This window comes from Hypomesus nipponensis, chromosome 2 (assembly GCF_054491055.1).
Source record: "Hypomesus nipponensis isolate SF chromosome 2, ASM5449105v1, whole genome shotgun sequence".
NCBI lineage: Eukaryota > Metazoa > Chordata > Actinopteri > Osmeriformes > Osmeridae > Hypomesus > Hypomesus nipponensis.
Window position 1 is genome coordinate 13235001 of NC_140362.1, and position 14485 is coordinate 13249485.

The window sequence follows — 14485 nt, forward strand, 5'->3', positions numbered from 1 at the left end:
GTACTTCTTGGGAAAGTGTGTGTGTGTGTGTACAGTTTTCATGTTTACAAGTACAAAGTGAACAGGGACACACTGAGAGAGAGACCTTACCTTTATCAAGTGTTTGTTCACCCATTTGGTGAAGGTTTTCTTCTGGACTCTATCCCGTTCATCTGCAAGACACAACCCAGAGAGGAGCACGTCAGACAGGGCGAGGAGATGAGTGGGGAGGGCAGGATGGAAGAGGAGAGGAGGATAATGGGATGAGGAGGCCAGAGAGGATAGATAAATAGCCAGTCTAAATTTAAACCAGCGCCTCTTGTTTGACCACGTAACGGACACAATAAAGCAATCAAAGATGGTCTTTGTTTTGGTTGTCTGTAACTAAGACAATGTATCACCTGGTGTGATCACACCTCTTATGGCCAGTGTGTTAGTAATTTGTGTGTGTGTGCGTGCGCGAGTGTGTGGGTGTATGTTCTGTCTGGTGAAGGAGTGAGTCAGGCGACAGTCATGCATACAGTAATACAGTCAGTCAGTAGCCTCCTAGTTTCTGGAAGGACACACTGCACCGTCATCACAGTCTTCTTATGCCGCCGTTACGCAGCCGTGAGACACACTATGAAAGCATGTCATTAAGTCAATTATCTAAACGACCGCAGTCATTAACAAAACATTAGCCAGACCGCACCTGAAACATGATCAAGCTAGTTACGACAATACATAAATAAAGAAAATGGGAATGAGATATGGTTCCCTTGGTGAAGGATGCAGAACATCTCAGCCTTGTGTTGTTGTGAGACCGGCCCTCACGCCTAACACACCTGGAGACAACTGTAGGCGTTCTGGAGCACACAGTCAAAAGGCCCAGCCCCCAGACAGTACCTCATACTGGTGTCTAGTCTCTGCAGGCCCCGCGTCTGACACAGCTGCTGCTTTATCAGAGGTCGCCTCAATGCCAGTGAGTGAAGTGAACTCTGGTTACATGGTTGTAACAGCAACACTCAACATCACCATTGTGAACACACAACTATTACTCACTGAGGATGATAACCATATCAAGTCTCACTCTACAACAAAGAGAAGAGTATGAGATCCTTCACAATCCCATTCAAATGCCATCCCGAGGAGACTTTCCAGATAGTGACTCATTCACTAGCGTGCTAAGGATGAGCCATTCTGATCTCTATAACGCTTCTTATCACAGTAATAAGCTCATTTACAGGTGATCCGGTCTCCATGGGGCACGCCCAGCCATTAGAGTTGAAGTACAGAGCTGCTGAATCACATGTCCTCCGGCTATGCTAACGCTAACGTTACCAAACCCTCACGCTGGGCTAACAACGCTGACACTTAACAAATACATGCCCTGAGGCTACGCTTTGTTTTCCCAGGTGGGTGTTGTCAACGGCGGCCCGGACTGCGTCAGAGAAGGCTGCGTTGCCGCGGAAACGGGAAGGTTTGTTTTGGGGACTGTTCAAACTTTGACCCGCCTGGTTGGGCTGTGAACTGAAGCCGACCTGCGACGCTGACTGCCGTCCTCCCCTCTCCACTTCACTTCCTCTCCTGAGAGTGAAGGGTCACACCCAGGGCAGAGCTGCTGATTAACTGACCATTAAACACAAATTGCCTTATTTCCCGAACGGCAGCCCCAAGTCTCCACCGATGTAACCCTCTTAAAAGTTGGCCCCCGGTCATTCAACACGAGAGACCTGATAACACCTGAGACTCAAACTCAAACTGCTGCAATTAGAGAGCTTTCGGACAAAGAATATGGGGTGTGAACACAGGGAATCATGAAACGCTGTGTAATTAGGCTACAGCGGAGACCACAGTATCAGGTTTCGCAAGTTCGCAACGCAAACTGGTTTGGATGGGGCGATCCACCTTACTGGTGTGCGGCTCGAACCAGCATGCACTGCAGGAGTTCTGCTGCATACATCAACAAAGATGTCATACTGAGTTGTACCTGAACACTACAAAAACAAACACAGGATTACAATGGGCGGAGAAAGTTCAGACTTCTCCACCCCGCAGGTAGTTCGGTCCTTGATATGCCGTAGAGCCTGTCAACGCAGGACAAAGAACATTTTGCTGGACATCTAAAGGTTGGACGCTGAGTCACCCCTCTGTAAATACCTCCTTTGCTTTTCATCTCTCTTCCTCTTTTCTATGAATGAATGGACGAAACCTGGGTGTGAAGAATGATTCAACACACAGCAGATATTAAATAGCGTGCCTGACGTAACCCTAAAACACGTAGTTCCCTGAAGTGTTGATAGATAAACATAAAGGCATAAGACCCCTAGGTTAGTGAATCAGGTCTTCCGAACCAATCGGATCAGAGAGCGCCGCCTGGGAGAGGCGGGACATTCTCTTGTGGGCACCAAGAGCTCTTCCTGGATCACTTTCACCTCTTCGCGTTCAACCTTGGACAAATAGAGGTTCAATGGCCAATGCTAAGATCTCTTGAAACGGCCACACGGAGAACAACACAACACTTGGCGGCAGAGACACGTTTCCTCGGCCAGACACACCCCAGATGAAGACACACGTACGCTGCCTGTCAGTCTTTTTCCAGAGTTACACAGCTCCAGGGACATGAAAGGCCTCTTAAAGCCCAGCCCACTACCAGGCCACAGCCATGAACCTCAGAAGGGGCTGAGAACAGCCCCGGCAAAGAACCTGAAAGTCATCCAAACCTGAAATGACAGCACTTCCCAAAAACCTCTCTCTCTCTCAGGGAGAACTCCCTAAACTCCCTCTCACACAAACAGCAAACAGACAACACAAGCTCACAAACTCGACTATCAACAGACTTAAATATGAAGCATCGCTTGTAAAACCCTGAATGCGGAGGTGCCCTTTGTGGGAGGTGGAAAGCCTCAGTCCAGCTCCTTTGGAATGTGGTGGGCTGTCATACAGGTACCTTTCCTGCCATCCGTGGCCTTGAGCATGCCCTGGTAGTAGGCTTCATCTGAGGAGACCCTGTCTCTGCCCGCACTGCCTGACGAACCGTTCCTGTACCCCTCCATGCTGCCTGGCTGAGTGGCCTTTCAATGAAGGATAGTCTTCTATGGTAGTTTAAATCCAAGGTGTGCTCCAAGTCTCCAGACGGTCTCCAGTAGCAGTAGTACTGTAATCTCTCTCTGTCTCTCTGTTGTCTGGGTCTTCCTAGGTCTCTTCTTTAGACAGTCCTCTAGTCCTCCAGTTTTCTCCAGTCAGAGCATGCAGTCCTGTGGCTAGGATCCAGTCAGCACTTTAGACCTATGATGTCTCTCTCTCTCTCTCTCTCTCTCTCTCTCTCTCTCTGTCTCTCCTTCTCCGTGTTTTGCTGTGCCCTTCTTTTCTTCCCTCTTTCCCTTCCCTCCTCCTTTCTGGGCCTGTCCTGGTGTGTGTGTGTGTGTGTGTGTGTCCGTATGTGTGTTGGTTGTCTGTGTGTTAGGAGGACATTGTGGAACTGGCTAAGCCACGCCCCTTCCTCTGCCCTGTCATATCAGTGTGGCAGGCAGCACAGGAAGGGGGTGGAGACAGGAGGAGTCATCAGGGGGAAGGTGTGGTGACCACTGTCACCGCCATGACGCTCAGACCACACCTGCACACACCCTCGCTTTCTCCTTCCCTCACACACACTCACCCACACACACACACACACACACACACACACATACACAACCCATGGTTCATTTTTACTTACTCATGACAATCCCCAGGCAAAGGTGTCAGGAGAAGAAGGAGTACGAGACAAGACAGGCTGTCCTTTCAGCCCAGGTGCTGAGGTGAGTAACCTTGAAAATGTACTTTGTCTAACCTCTTGCCACCAACAGCAGTCCAATACTACAAACAGACACACAGTCCAACATTCTCTCCAGAGTTCTCTCATCTAAGGTCCAGAAACAACATGATATCTAATGATTCCATCACTTCATCCCTCCAAAACACAGATACCTCCTTAATCAGGGATTAGCAGTCAGAGACAGGGAGATGTTATCTAGAAAGCCTCACATGGTAAATGGCACAGTAGGTAAATTGCACCATATCCCCCAGCCCTGTGGTTCCGGTAATATCTGAACTAGAACACTCTCTCCTCCTTGCCCATTCCCTGGCATACAGAACTTTAGCGCTTTAGGCTGTTGCAGTGAACACCAGGTTTACACACTACCTGTAGGAACATGAAACACTTGTGTGTGTGTGTCAGCCAGGTTTGCTAATGTGCAGACACGCCTTAAATAATAGCTTTGTAGTTCTATACAATGTCGAGGCAGGCAGAGGTATGAAGGAGGGGCAGGGGTAGACCAGGCTGTCTTCAGCCAGGTACTACACAACCTTATCCAACCTGGGTTCAAAACACATCCGTATCTCAACTCCTCACTGGTCCCGTCCAGCATTGAGAAGGATCTGATTTAGGTAGTGTATGATGTGAAGGGACTGTAATAGCAAATACGTTTAGCACAGCATCAGTTACTACGCAAGACCAAACCATTGAACATAGTTGAATTGAAATGAAAGGCATTGAGTGCAATAGAAATGCTGTACAGAAGGGGAAAGAGAGAGAGAGAGAGAGAGAGAGAGAGAGAGAGAGAGAGAGAGAGAGAGAGAGAGAGAGAGAGAGAGAGAGAGAGAGAGAGAGAGAGAGAGAGAGAGAGAGAGAGAGAGAGAGAGAGAGAGAGAGAGAGAGAGAGAGAGAGAGAGAGAGAGAGAGAGGGAAAGGGAGTGTGAGAGAGGGCTATCATTAAGGTCAGAACATGCTCATTACTCCACTCCCTCCTGTAGGGTTTCTGGGCATGGTTTCTGAAGGCCGAGCCCTAACTCGAGCTATAACTTTAGCCCTAACTCTATCCCTCACTGTCCCTCACGTTTTCATTAACGCTTTCACTAACTGTAGTCCAAACTCTAGTCCTCCCTCTAGTCCTCCCTCTAGCATTAGCCGTGCCCCTTCGTTTAGCCCTAAGCCTTTCAGCGCTGAATGAGAGACACGTTCCCACGAAGGCTCGGCTGTAGCTTTTCTGGTGGCTTGAAGGCGTGTTTGTGTCCGTTGACTGGCAGATCATTATGGAACTTGTGAAGGGGGGGGGGGGGGGTCTGCCTCAGGGCCGGGAGAGAGACACGAGTTCAAAAATGGTATCCTTTCAAGGAGCTGGCGTTTTAGAAAGCGCGTATCAATATCTCTGCCGAGCTCCGTATAGGTCAAACAATGACGTTTGTTACGAACACCGGTCCATTGCCTCCACTGCAGTTCCTGGACCTGGTAGAGGGGTTAATGAACAGGCATGTCCACAATCTATAATCAAGAATAACTAACCTCATATCCTGCACACCTTATCTGTGAACATTCCTATAACTGTAAACATTCAAGCTAAGTCTTTGCAGACTGAAGGACAGGGTTACTTGGATGACACGTACACTACATAGCCACACCCCCACTATGTCCTTGTGGTGCTGCTGAGGGTCAAAGGTCAGAAGCAGGCTATTTCACATTTCCTGGACACTCGACAAACGTAAACAGAGAGATGAAAGGAGAGGAGCATCTGTCAGCCTTGGGTTTCATGGTATGGTCCGTTGAGAGAGAAAGGTCTAGAAGAAGAGGGCACACGCCCTTCATACCAGAGCAGGGCGTAAACACACCCACCCACCCGCACACACACACACACACTCTAGGATTCAGGATTTGACTCCCTCAAGTTACCTGAGAACGCCCCCTACCACGTGCGAGTGGGAGCGTGTTTGGGTGCCCCACCCTGCAGGGATAGGAATGTTAATACAACTTGCAGCAAGCAGGACCCACCCTGAACACACGCTAACTGGGAGAAGAGGAGGAGGTGGAGCAGAACAGGGAGGAGGAGAAGGAGATGAGGGTGGAGGAAGAGGGGGGGGGAGGTACACCGGGTAGATCTGGGGGGAGGTGAAACAGGAGGCGTAGCAGGAAAAGAAGGAGGGAAGAGAGAAAGACAGAGAGAGGGAGAGAGAGGGTCTGCTGCATCAACCGTCTTCCTATCTGTTTAACGACTAAAGAAGGAGATGCTTGCCATAGCCGTGCTCCGACACACTGTCCTACAGCTCATCAACCTCCTCGATCTTCTGGATCTTTTGCTGGGTTCATATGCCACCATGTGTATTAGCCCAGAGATAAAGCTTTAAGCCAGATACAAGTCCTTCTCTATAGGACAGCCCAGCTTAACTCGGACAGCTGACTGCTAAAATAACTAACTGGTCTGCGGTCCCAGGAAACCCCCATCTAGTCCTCTCCCTCTGTCTCTCGCTTTCTCTCTAAGGATGTACATATTTTCTATTATATATATATATATATATATATATATATATATATATATATATATATATATATATATTTATCTAGCTGTCTTTATTAGTGCTGTCAAACGATTAAAATATTTAATCGAGATTAATCGCATTAATGTCATAGTTAACTCGCGACTAATCACAATTAATCGCACATTTTTATCTATTCTAAATGTCCCTGATTTCTTTTTGTCCCAATCTTTTTTCAAATTTTAATGCTCTTATCAACATAGAAAAGTGGTTCGGATTTGCTTTGTGCAAATATTTTTTTTATTGAAAACAACATTGCAATCGCCTGGCTTTGACGAGGGGGCAGAGAATTCGCATCAGCTGTGTGCTTGGCAATCAAGTGGTATTTCAGACTGGACGTGCTGCGATGATAGCTCAGTTTACAACGACAAAACACACAGATCACTGGTCTTGTCAATAGAACCATTTGGCAACTTTTTAAAAGCAAACTTTCCATTCAGAATCTTATTGGCATCCATTTCGGCATCTCGCGCTCGTCATCCACTCAAAACGTAACGATAGCCTACTACCAGAGAATGTCTAATATCCGTAAACGGGCTCTGCTACTACTCTTTAGCCAGCTCCCAAGCCAAACGAGTGTTTGGCGTGCCTGTTGTTTTGTTTCCGGTCTAACTAGATCCGGTGTGGTGTTGTAGTTTTTCTAACGTCGGTAGTTGTTGCAACAGCATGTGAAAAAAACTACAAAGTTTGCTAGGCCAAAAAGAGCGTTAATCGCGCGATAAAATAATTGACGCCGTTAATTTGGGTTTGCGTTAACGCCGTTAATAACGCGTTAAACTGACAGCACTAGTCTTTATCTATAGCTTCTAACTATCTTTCTTTTTTCTTTATATAGGGCATTGACCTATCCAGGTGATACAGGCCTTGTCTCCATCTGCTGGTAAGATACATCAACTACACACAAACGACAACCTTTCAACTCTGTAAATACCCCAGTGACTCAATATGCACAAGTAGCATTGCTTCTAAGAATCTCCACCTAAACCGTCACATTATATTATGGGATGTTTCCAGCTGTAACAAGGGGTCTGAGTGTGCAGTGATTCAGTTACAGACCAGAAGTTTGAACGTGGAAAATAAAGGGGAAGTTGAGCGCCGGTTGCCGTGGTGACGTTTCCAAACACACAGTAGTAGTTCCAATGGTGGGTAGCGTCTCTCTGACTCAGATCTGTATTAATAGAACGCGGAGTAGGGGGAGGTGGGGAGGTGGAACGTTCTCCACTCTGCAGAGAACAGCCCGGAAAAAGACCAGGGCGAGCGTTGAACACTAGGTGGCAACAAATCACAGTGCCAACAGGGGCGAGCTGGTGAATGTAATGATTATTCTAAAACAGTACCAAGCAGGCCTAATGTTAACACTGAACATTCTTAGCATTTAGGAGCATCTGTGCAACAGAGTTGTAGTCACTAACATAAACAGGACCAAAACTCCATAATGATGTGTTCACAGGGTGGTTTTAATCAATTCCCCCGTCTAAATAGAGGATAGCTGATCAATCACGTCCATACTCATTCACACCTGTAACAACAGGCCAGTGATCAGTAACTCCTTTGATCAGAACAGGCTGGATCTGACCACAGGATGCAACAACATGATCAAGACACATAATTGAGTTATTACAGCCAGAGCCCCTTCAATGTATATTTGAATGGCTTTCTAATCTGACAGGAAATTACTACACCTGGTGAGCAAACCTCAGAGCAGACAGCAACGCACACACATTTATGTGTATAAAGTACACACATCCATCCATCTGTCCATCCATCCATCCACCCACCAGCCCAGCCCACCCCCCCCCACCCCCCCCCCCCCCCCCCCCCCCCCACAAACACACACACACACACACACAGAAGCACTTCACACGCACGCATGCACACACATTACTCCAAGACAAGTAAACTATCCCTTTAACAGAACCTAATCATGTCTGATCTGGTTAATAAGTAAACTGAGCAATCCTTTTGTTAGTTTGAAACACAAGACCAAGCCCACTTTAAAGGCCTGCCAAGGTCCTAGCCGGCTGTCCATCTCGTGAGAGTGTAAGTGCTCGTTCAGTGTTCTACCAACATTAATTAGAGGCCATAAATTGGACAGACAACAGCTGGAAGGAATCACCAGGACATCCGCTGTGAACTGACGGGGAGCCTGCAAGACGTGCACACAGCGATTAATGCTCGAGAATACTTTCCATAAGAACATTTATCAATGATATGTGATGAAAACAAAATATAAAACCGGAAATAATTTCCTTATTATTCTAAACCAAATGATGTACTGCATTAAACTACATTTCAATAACTCAACGACTAGTACAAATATGTCGTATAGGAATGTCGCCACACGGCACCTACTGGATGACAACTTTGGGAACGCCCATGGCCAACCCTCCTCCCAGTCAAACTCACCTGCACAGCACATCCTACTGTACAGATATCTACTTCTTTCTCCGTAGCTTATCTCGTTCAAATAATCCCCTCGTTCGTAAATCATTCCGGAACTGCACGTTTGGTATGGCAGAAGGACTCCGGTAGGGGACTCGTGGCTTTCCTCCGCTCTCATGTTGTCAAAGAGCAGCAGACAAGCGCTACTCGTCCTGTCAAGATGCGCTCAAGCGCTAGTCTGTTGTCACCTTCCTACACGCTGTTTCGCTCTTTGCACCAGCTGCAGCGATAATACATAGACAGTAAAAGACGAGCCTCTTTTTCATGGAGGAACATTGTGCCGGTATTTAGGCCCAACCCCACTCATTCATTTTGACAACATCCACGAATATTTGTTTAGACTTTCCTTGATTCGTTTTCAATGGTGCAGCACTACACAAATGATTTGATGTCTATTATTAGATTAGGCTTAATAATAGTGATCTATGAGTTAGACAGTATGGGTACTGAATGTTTTCTAATTACATTCATCATTATGCCGACAAGGGGTGTGTGCGAAAGTGTCAGTTTGCATACAATTTACCAAAGCCCTTACAAACCTCCATGGGACCTGGGTCTAAGCCAGATGAGACATACGTTTTATACAAACACACACACACACACACACACACCATCATGATCATACTTTGCCCAATTTATTTGCATGAGGTGTGGCATCCCATTTGTATTTGCATCAGGCTTCGCACACAAGCAAACAGCCCATGATTTTATCCCCAGATCACAAATGGAGAGGAGACAGGGTTCCTTCCTACTTTCTGGAAGACTGTACTACTCTCTGCTGGGGCCTGCCTGCCCATACCCAGCGGACAGTGGAAACACTATTAAACAGTTACGGTGCAGGGAGGTCAAGTGGATTGGGGATGTTAGGAATGCACTGTTTAGAAACACAGAAGGTCTCTGATGATCTCGGCAGGAGGTCTCTCCAAGAACAGAACCCAGTGTTCCCACAGCCTACAAACCACACATGACCATCCATCAGAACATGTCTGGACGACTGGTTTCCATGGCTGTTTAGGAAGACGGGGCCTAGGGGAGTTATGGGATTGATGGCTAGCACCTCTAGCTAGCTGAGATGAAAGATGTCCAGGGGCAAGGGACTAGATGGCTAGTGTGCTCTGTGGATAGAGGCTGGGAGGATTCAGACCAGGGGGTGCTGAGAAGTCCCCTTAAGGAAGATCTGGGGGTTTAAACTGTCCACAGAGTACCGGAAGGCTGGTCATTGTTCCTGCTGGACTCATATAGCCTGAGTAACGCATATAACCCCTTTCCTCCCCTACCCTCTCTCTCTCTCTCTCTCTCTCTCTCTCTCTCTCTCTCTCTCTCTCTCTCTCTCTCTCTCTCTCTCACACACACATACACACTTTCTCTCTATCTTTCTCTCTGTCTTTCTCAATCTCTCTCCTGTCCACATCCCCTCCCCTCAGGGAGAACAGAGGGACATCTGAAGCCAACAGTGTGTGCCAAACAGCAGGCTTGACTTATACCCCACTCCACCGCTCTGTGGACCTCCAGCACATGCTCGCCGTTTATCTGGGAGCTGAGACCTCTGTACCAAGCCAACCCTGCTCTGCTTAGGGTTCTACAGCCATTGAGTTGCTGGATCCAACTGAATTCAAGCAAGAAAGACATTACTGTTTTTCACAATTGCTCAAACATGAAACCCCATTCTCTGAATCAAATGTTCAGTGAACTAAACCAGTTTGTCAAATCAGACACTCTTCTTGCAACACTCTAAACACATTCTCATTCACTAAACACATTTTGGACTGTGATGCACTGCAAAATGGTAAACACGGGCGGCACACAGTAAACACAACCACGACACAGTTGTCATCTGTAAAACACAATGACTCAAAATTGTTCACACTTGTTTCTAATGCTGGTTTGGGACAATGTCAGCTTTCACTGTGGTGTCCGTATACGAGAAAAGTTCAACATCAAGCAGCATTTTTTACTGTAAATGTTTGCCTTCGACCATACAGCCCTTTTCTCAACGCAATTGAATAATTTTTCTCTGTATGGCGGTGGAAGGTCTACAACCTCTGGTGTGATCCAGCACACCAGAGGGTTTTTACTCCGTTTGTCTTTGTTCTTTGTTGACAGTACTAAGTTGTGATGGTTACTGTAATATTTTCTAATCAAATTTACAGTATTTGTGTAGCCCTTTTTACAAGCAATGTCACAGAGGGCTTCTCATATGGACATATAACTGCCCCTCAGCCAACCTCAAGCTTCAAGGAAGACAAGGAAAATCTCCCAGAAAAACTCACAAGAGCAGAAAAAATGGAAGAAACCTAGGGATGAGCAATTCAGTGAGGGATCCCCTCCTCCAGAGACGGTTGGCAAAAGAGAGGTGCAGAACACAGGCTAAACATAGTCATACATCAGGAAAGTGTCAATGGGTGTTGAAACACCAAAATCCAGCGTTTCAAAAACCAAAATCCATTTTCTTTATTGCTACAGTAAATGAATTTACTGTGTAAACATGAAGAAATTCTCTACGTTTACGTAACTCAGGGGTTGCAGTGTTCTAATGTTCTTATTTGGTTATTGCATAGAGCCCATGAATTCCTTACGTATTACTTGTCTATCTGTTATAACAGGCCTCCAATGCCTGGAGCAAAGTTTGTGGTAAGCATGTGTCACCTAACTTTGCATTTTTCATGGATACTCCATCAAGTACAATCCATTTCCAAACATCAATCCTTCTCTCAAGCATCCCTTCCAGATCAGCCTGGTTCACATCATGTGGGCAAATGTTTGATTTTGCCAGAAAAGTCAGAGGTTTTTGGAAATTGAATTTGAATATTTTGTTTTGTGTTTACAGTTTTGAGACAATGGTTGACTGTTTCAAGAAATGTGTTTTAGCAATCGTGAAAAACTGTATTGTGACTTTGCAGGCGGCATTTAAAATCAAACTGGTTAAGTTAGCTCCAAACTAAGAAATACAGGTCTATCTACTCCCACTATGTTAAAAAGTCTGAAGGCTTTTACAAGTGGAATGGAAAACTCCCGCTTACAATTATTCACTTTCTTCAGACAAAAACTGTTGTGAGACATACTGACTACTGTAGATATAGGCCATACAGACCTGTCCAGTACTTCCTTCTTTGTGTGTCTGAGTACAAACTGAACATGCATACCACATGTGCAGTACTATAGGCCCTGCAGAAGACAACCTGCACCAGGTCTTCCAGTGTGGACACACATATTTGGAAGACCCCCCAGGAGCTTGTGCTAGGCATGGTGACCCTGGGCAACGGCGCACAAACACAGATGCAGAGGTCAAAGGTTGTGGGGGAACACATAGTGTTTATGGTTCTACGTGGCCACACACCCCCCTTCCCTCTGACCTTTCAGTCAACCTCACTGACCTGGTCAAAGTCCTGGGTGTTCAGAGGGGGACCCCTCGATCCAACAACCTCAGCCAGCACAGCTACAACAGAGACGCTTGCTGTGTGTGCTCCAGTGTGGGTGATAACAAGAGTGCTCTCTTATCACTCTGAGCTCTGGGCTGACGATGGGGAGCACAGCTGTCATCAGCACAGCTGATGTCGGGAGACGGAGTTAGCCCTGTTAAGCCATATACACCCCTACAAACCCTGGTATCCATGGTAACCCAGGTATCTTTGGTAACTCAGGAACAGTCCCTGAAGGAGAAACTCCTCTATCTGTTAGATTAACCTACTCCATAGTCCATAACAACTGTAACGTGATACTCATACCACATAGTACAATACTACATGTACTACATAGTACAAATACTATTGTCTGTGTGCGTACAGTTCCGAGATGTGCAGGTTAGTCTCTGATCTTCAGTTTCATGATGTGCACTGGCACCTGGAGACAGACATCAAAGAGCTGCTATAGATTCCTTTGCTTCTTTGTAATAGTAGTCTTCTGTGTGTGTGTGTGTGTGTGTGTGTGTGTGCGTGTGTGTGTGTGTGTCTGTCTGTATGTTTGTCTGTCTGTGTTTACAAGTATGAGCGCAGGTGTGTGTGTGAGTGAGTTTAATGTTTTCTTAGATGAAGGTTTAACCCACCAGTCAAGTTGGAGCTAGTCCCATTACTGGCCACACCCATGTAGACAATCACACACACACACACATTCTCTCTCTCACACACACACGCACACACACACACACGCACGCAACCACACACAGACTTCTACAAACAATAAAACAAAGGTAGACAGGTTTGGGAGAGACACTGTTTGTCAAACAGAACCTGACAGCCCCTCATCAGCACAACAATAAGCGTGTCTACAGTGTGCGTGTGAATGCGTGAGCGTGTGAGTGATCGCACGGCCGGTTGCAACATGAGCTGCAGCGTCGGCCTCCCACACAGGCCTGAGGTAATGAGGGTTAAGCCCCGAACGCGACAGGAAGGTCAGTCTCTTCCAGCGCCGCGAGTGAGAGCATGGCACGGCGCACGCAAAGTCCCAGGACACCTCTCACCGGTCACGCAGCAGCAGGGAGCTGAGAAGGAATGACACTGAGAAGGAATGACGCCGCTCGGTCGTTCACACGTTGGGACCTGCTTGCATGTAAAGGATGTCACGCCCCCCCCCCCCCCCCCACCCCCCACCCCCCCCGACAACACCAAGGTGACGAGGGGGTTGGGGGAAGGACGCGGGCGTGGCATCCTTTTGACATGCGAGCAAGTCGCAGCCGAGAGGCGTCATTCTTTCCTCAAGTCACAGGAGAGCCTCCCTCTGTCTATGACACAACCCTGCACTTTGAATACTGTCTTGGGGTTAGAAGTGCTCTATTGAACCCCTTCTTCCTCCTCGGCAGCAGAGCTCTGTCTTACCTTTCCTCCTGCTCTTCCTCCAGAACACCGCCAAGGTGGCTATGTGGATGAGGACCACCAGGGCCGGCACCACAGGCCCAGGGCCGCTCTCCAGGGGCATTTGGACCAGGACTATCTTCCCGGGAGCCCGTGGGACAGAAGGCTGTGGCTCCTCTGACTGACAGGTGGAGGAGTCCCCGAGGACAGAGGGGAGGGGCAAGGGGGGTGTGGCGGTGGGGCGGGGCGGCGCGGGGGGGGGGAGGGGAGGGCGTCCCGGGACCGTCCCGACTGTTGCGAGTTCAAAGTGAAATCCCCCGCTCGCTCTCTTCTTCTCGCTGAGGCGCAAGTTGGAACAGTGTGGCTTCTCCTTCTTCTCTCTCTGTTTCAGCTTTCCTTTCATCCCTCCCCCCCCCCCCCCCTTCTAGTGTTACCCTCTCTGTTTACAGTGCCGCTACCCTTTTTTTCCCCTCCTCTCCTGACGCAGGCCTGCTCTGCCTGGGTCTGTCGTAGATAGGCCAGACGTTTTCAACCATCGGACTAAATGTTTACGGTCAACCCCTAGTCCATAGTTTATCTACAGCACACACACTCTTCGGCCTATTGCCAAGTCCTGCCTATGGGACTGCAATGTTTACCAATGGGCCAGCAGCCCTCCCAACGCTCTAATCTCCCTAACTTTTCTATTTGAGTTACGTACATAAAGAACAAGGTCTGTGTCAATATTGGCAGTATAGGGTGTTTTACTTACATTTGTATTGTTAATGCTCTCACAACTGGATTGAATGTACTGTGAATCCATCCATCTGTTAGAAACTGACATTCGTGTCTCTTTCTCCCCCTACTCTTTCTAAAATGATCTTTCTGTTTGTGTTTCTCTCACACACTCCCTATCTATCCACTATCTCCACTATCTCTTTCTCTCTCTCCTTCTCTGTCTTTGGTGCTCT

The 14485-nt window shown here is 47.4% G+C and overlaps 1 protein-coding gene across 10 annotated transcripts in view; it reads right to left on the reverse strand.

The window, feature by feature from the left end:
* Positions 1–14485, reverse strand: part of plecb (plectin b) — a 71353-nt gene that overhangs the window by 38797 nt on the left and 18071 nt on the right. For 6 of the 10 annotated variants that reach the window (XM_084707046.1, XM_084707037.1, XM_084706981.1 and 3 more), the window contains exon 2: positions 91–152. In XM_084707046.1, the coding sequence (XP_084563172.1) occupies positions 91–152 (62 nt within the window). Of the gene's footprint in view, positions 1–90; positions 153–2908; positions 3271–13559; positions 13706–14485 lie in introns of those variants that run through there. The other 4 variants (XM_084707018.1, XM_084706999.1, XM_084707007.1 and 1 more) reach the window with 3 other exon arrangements.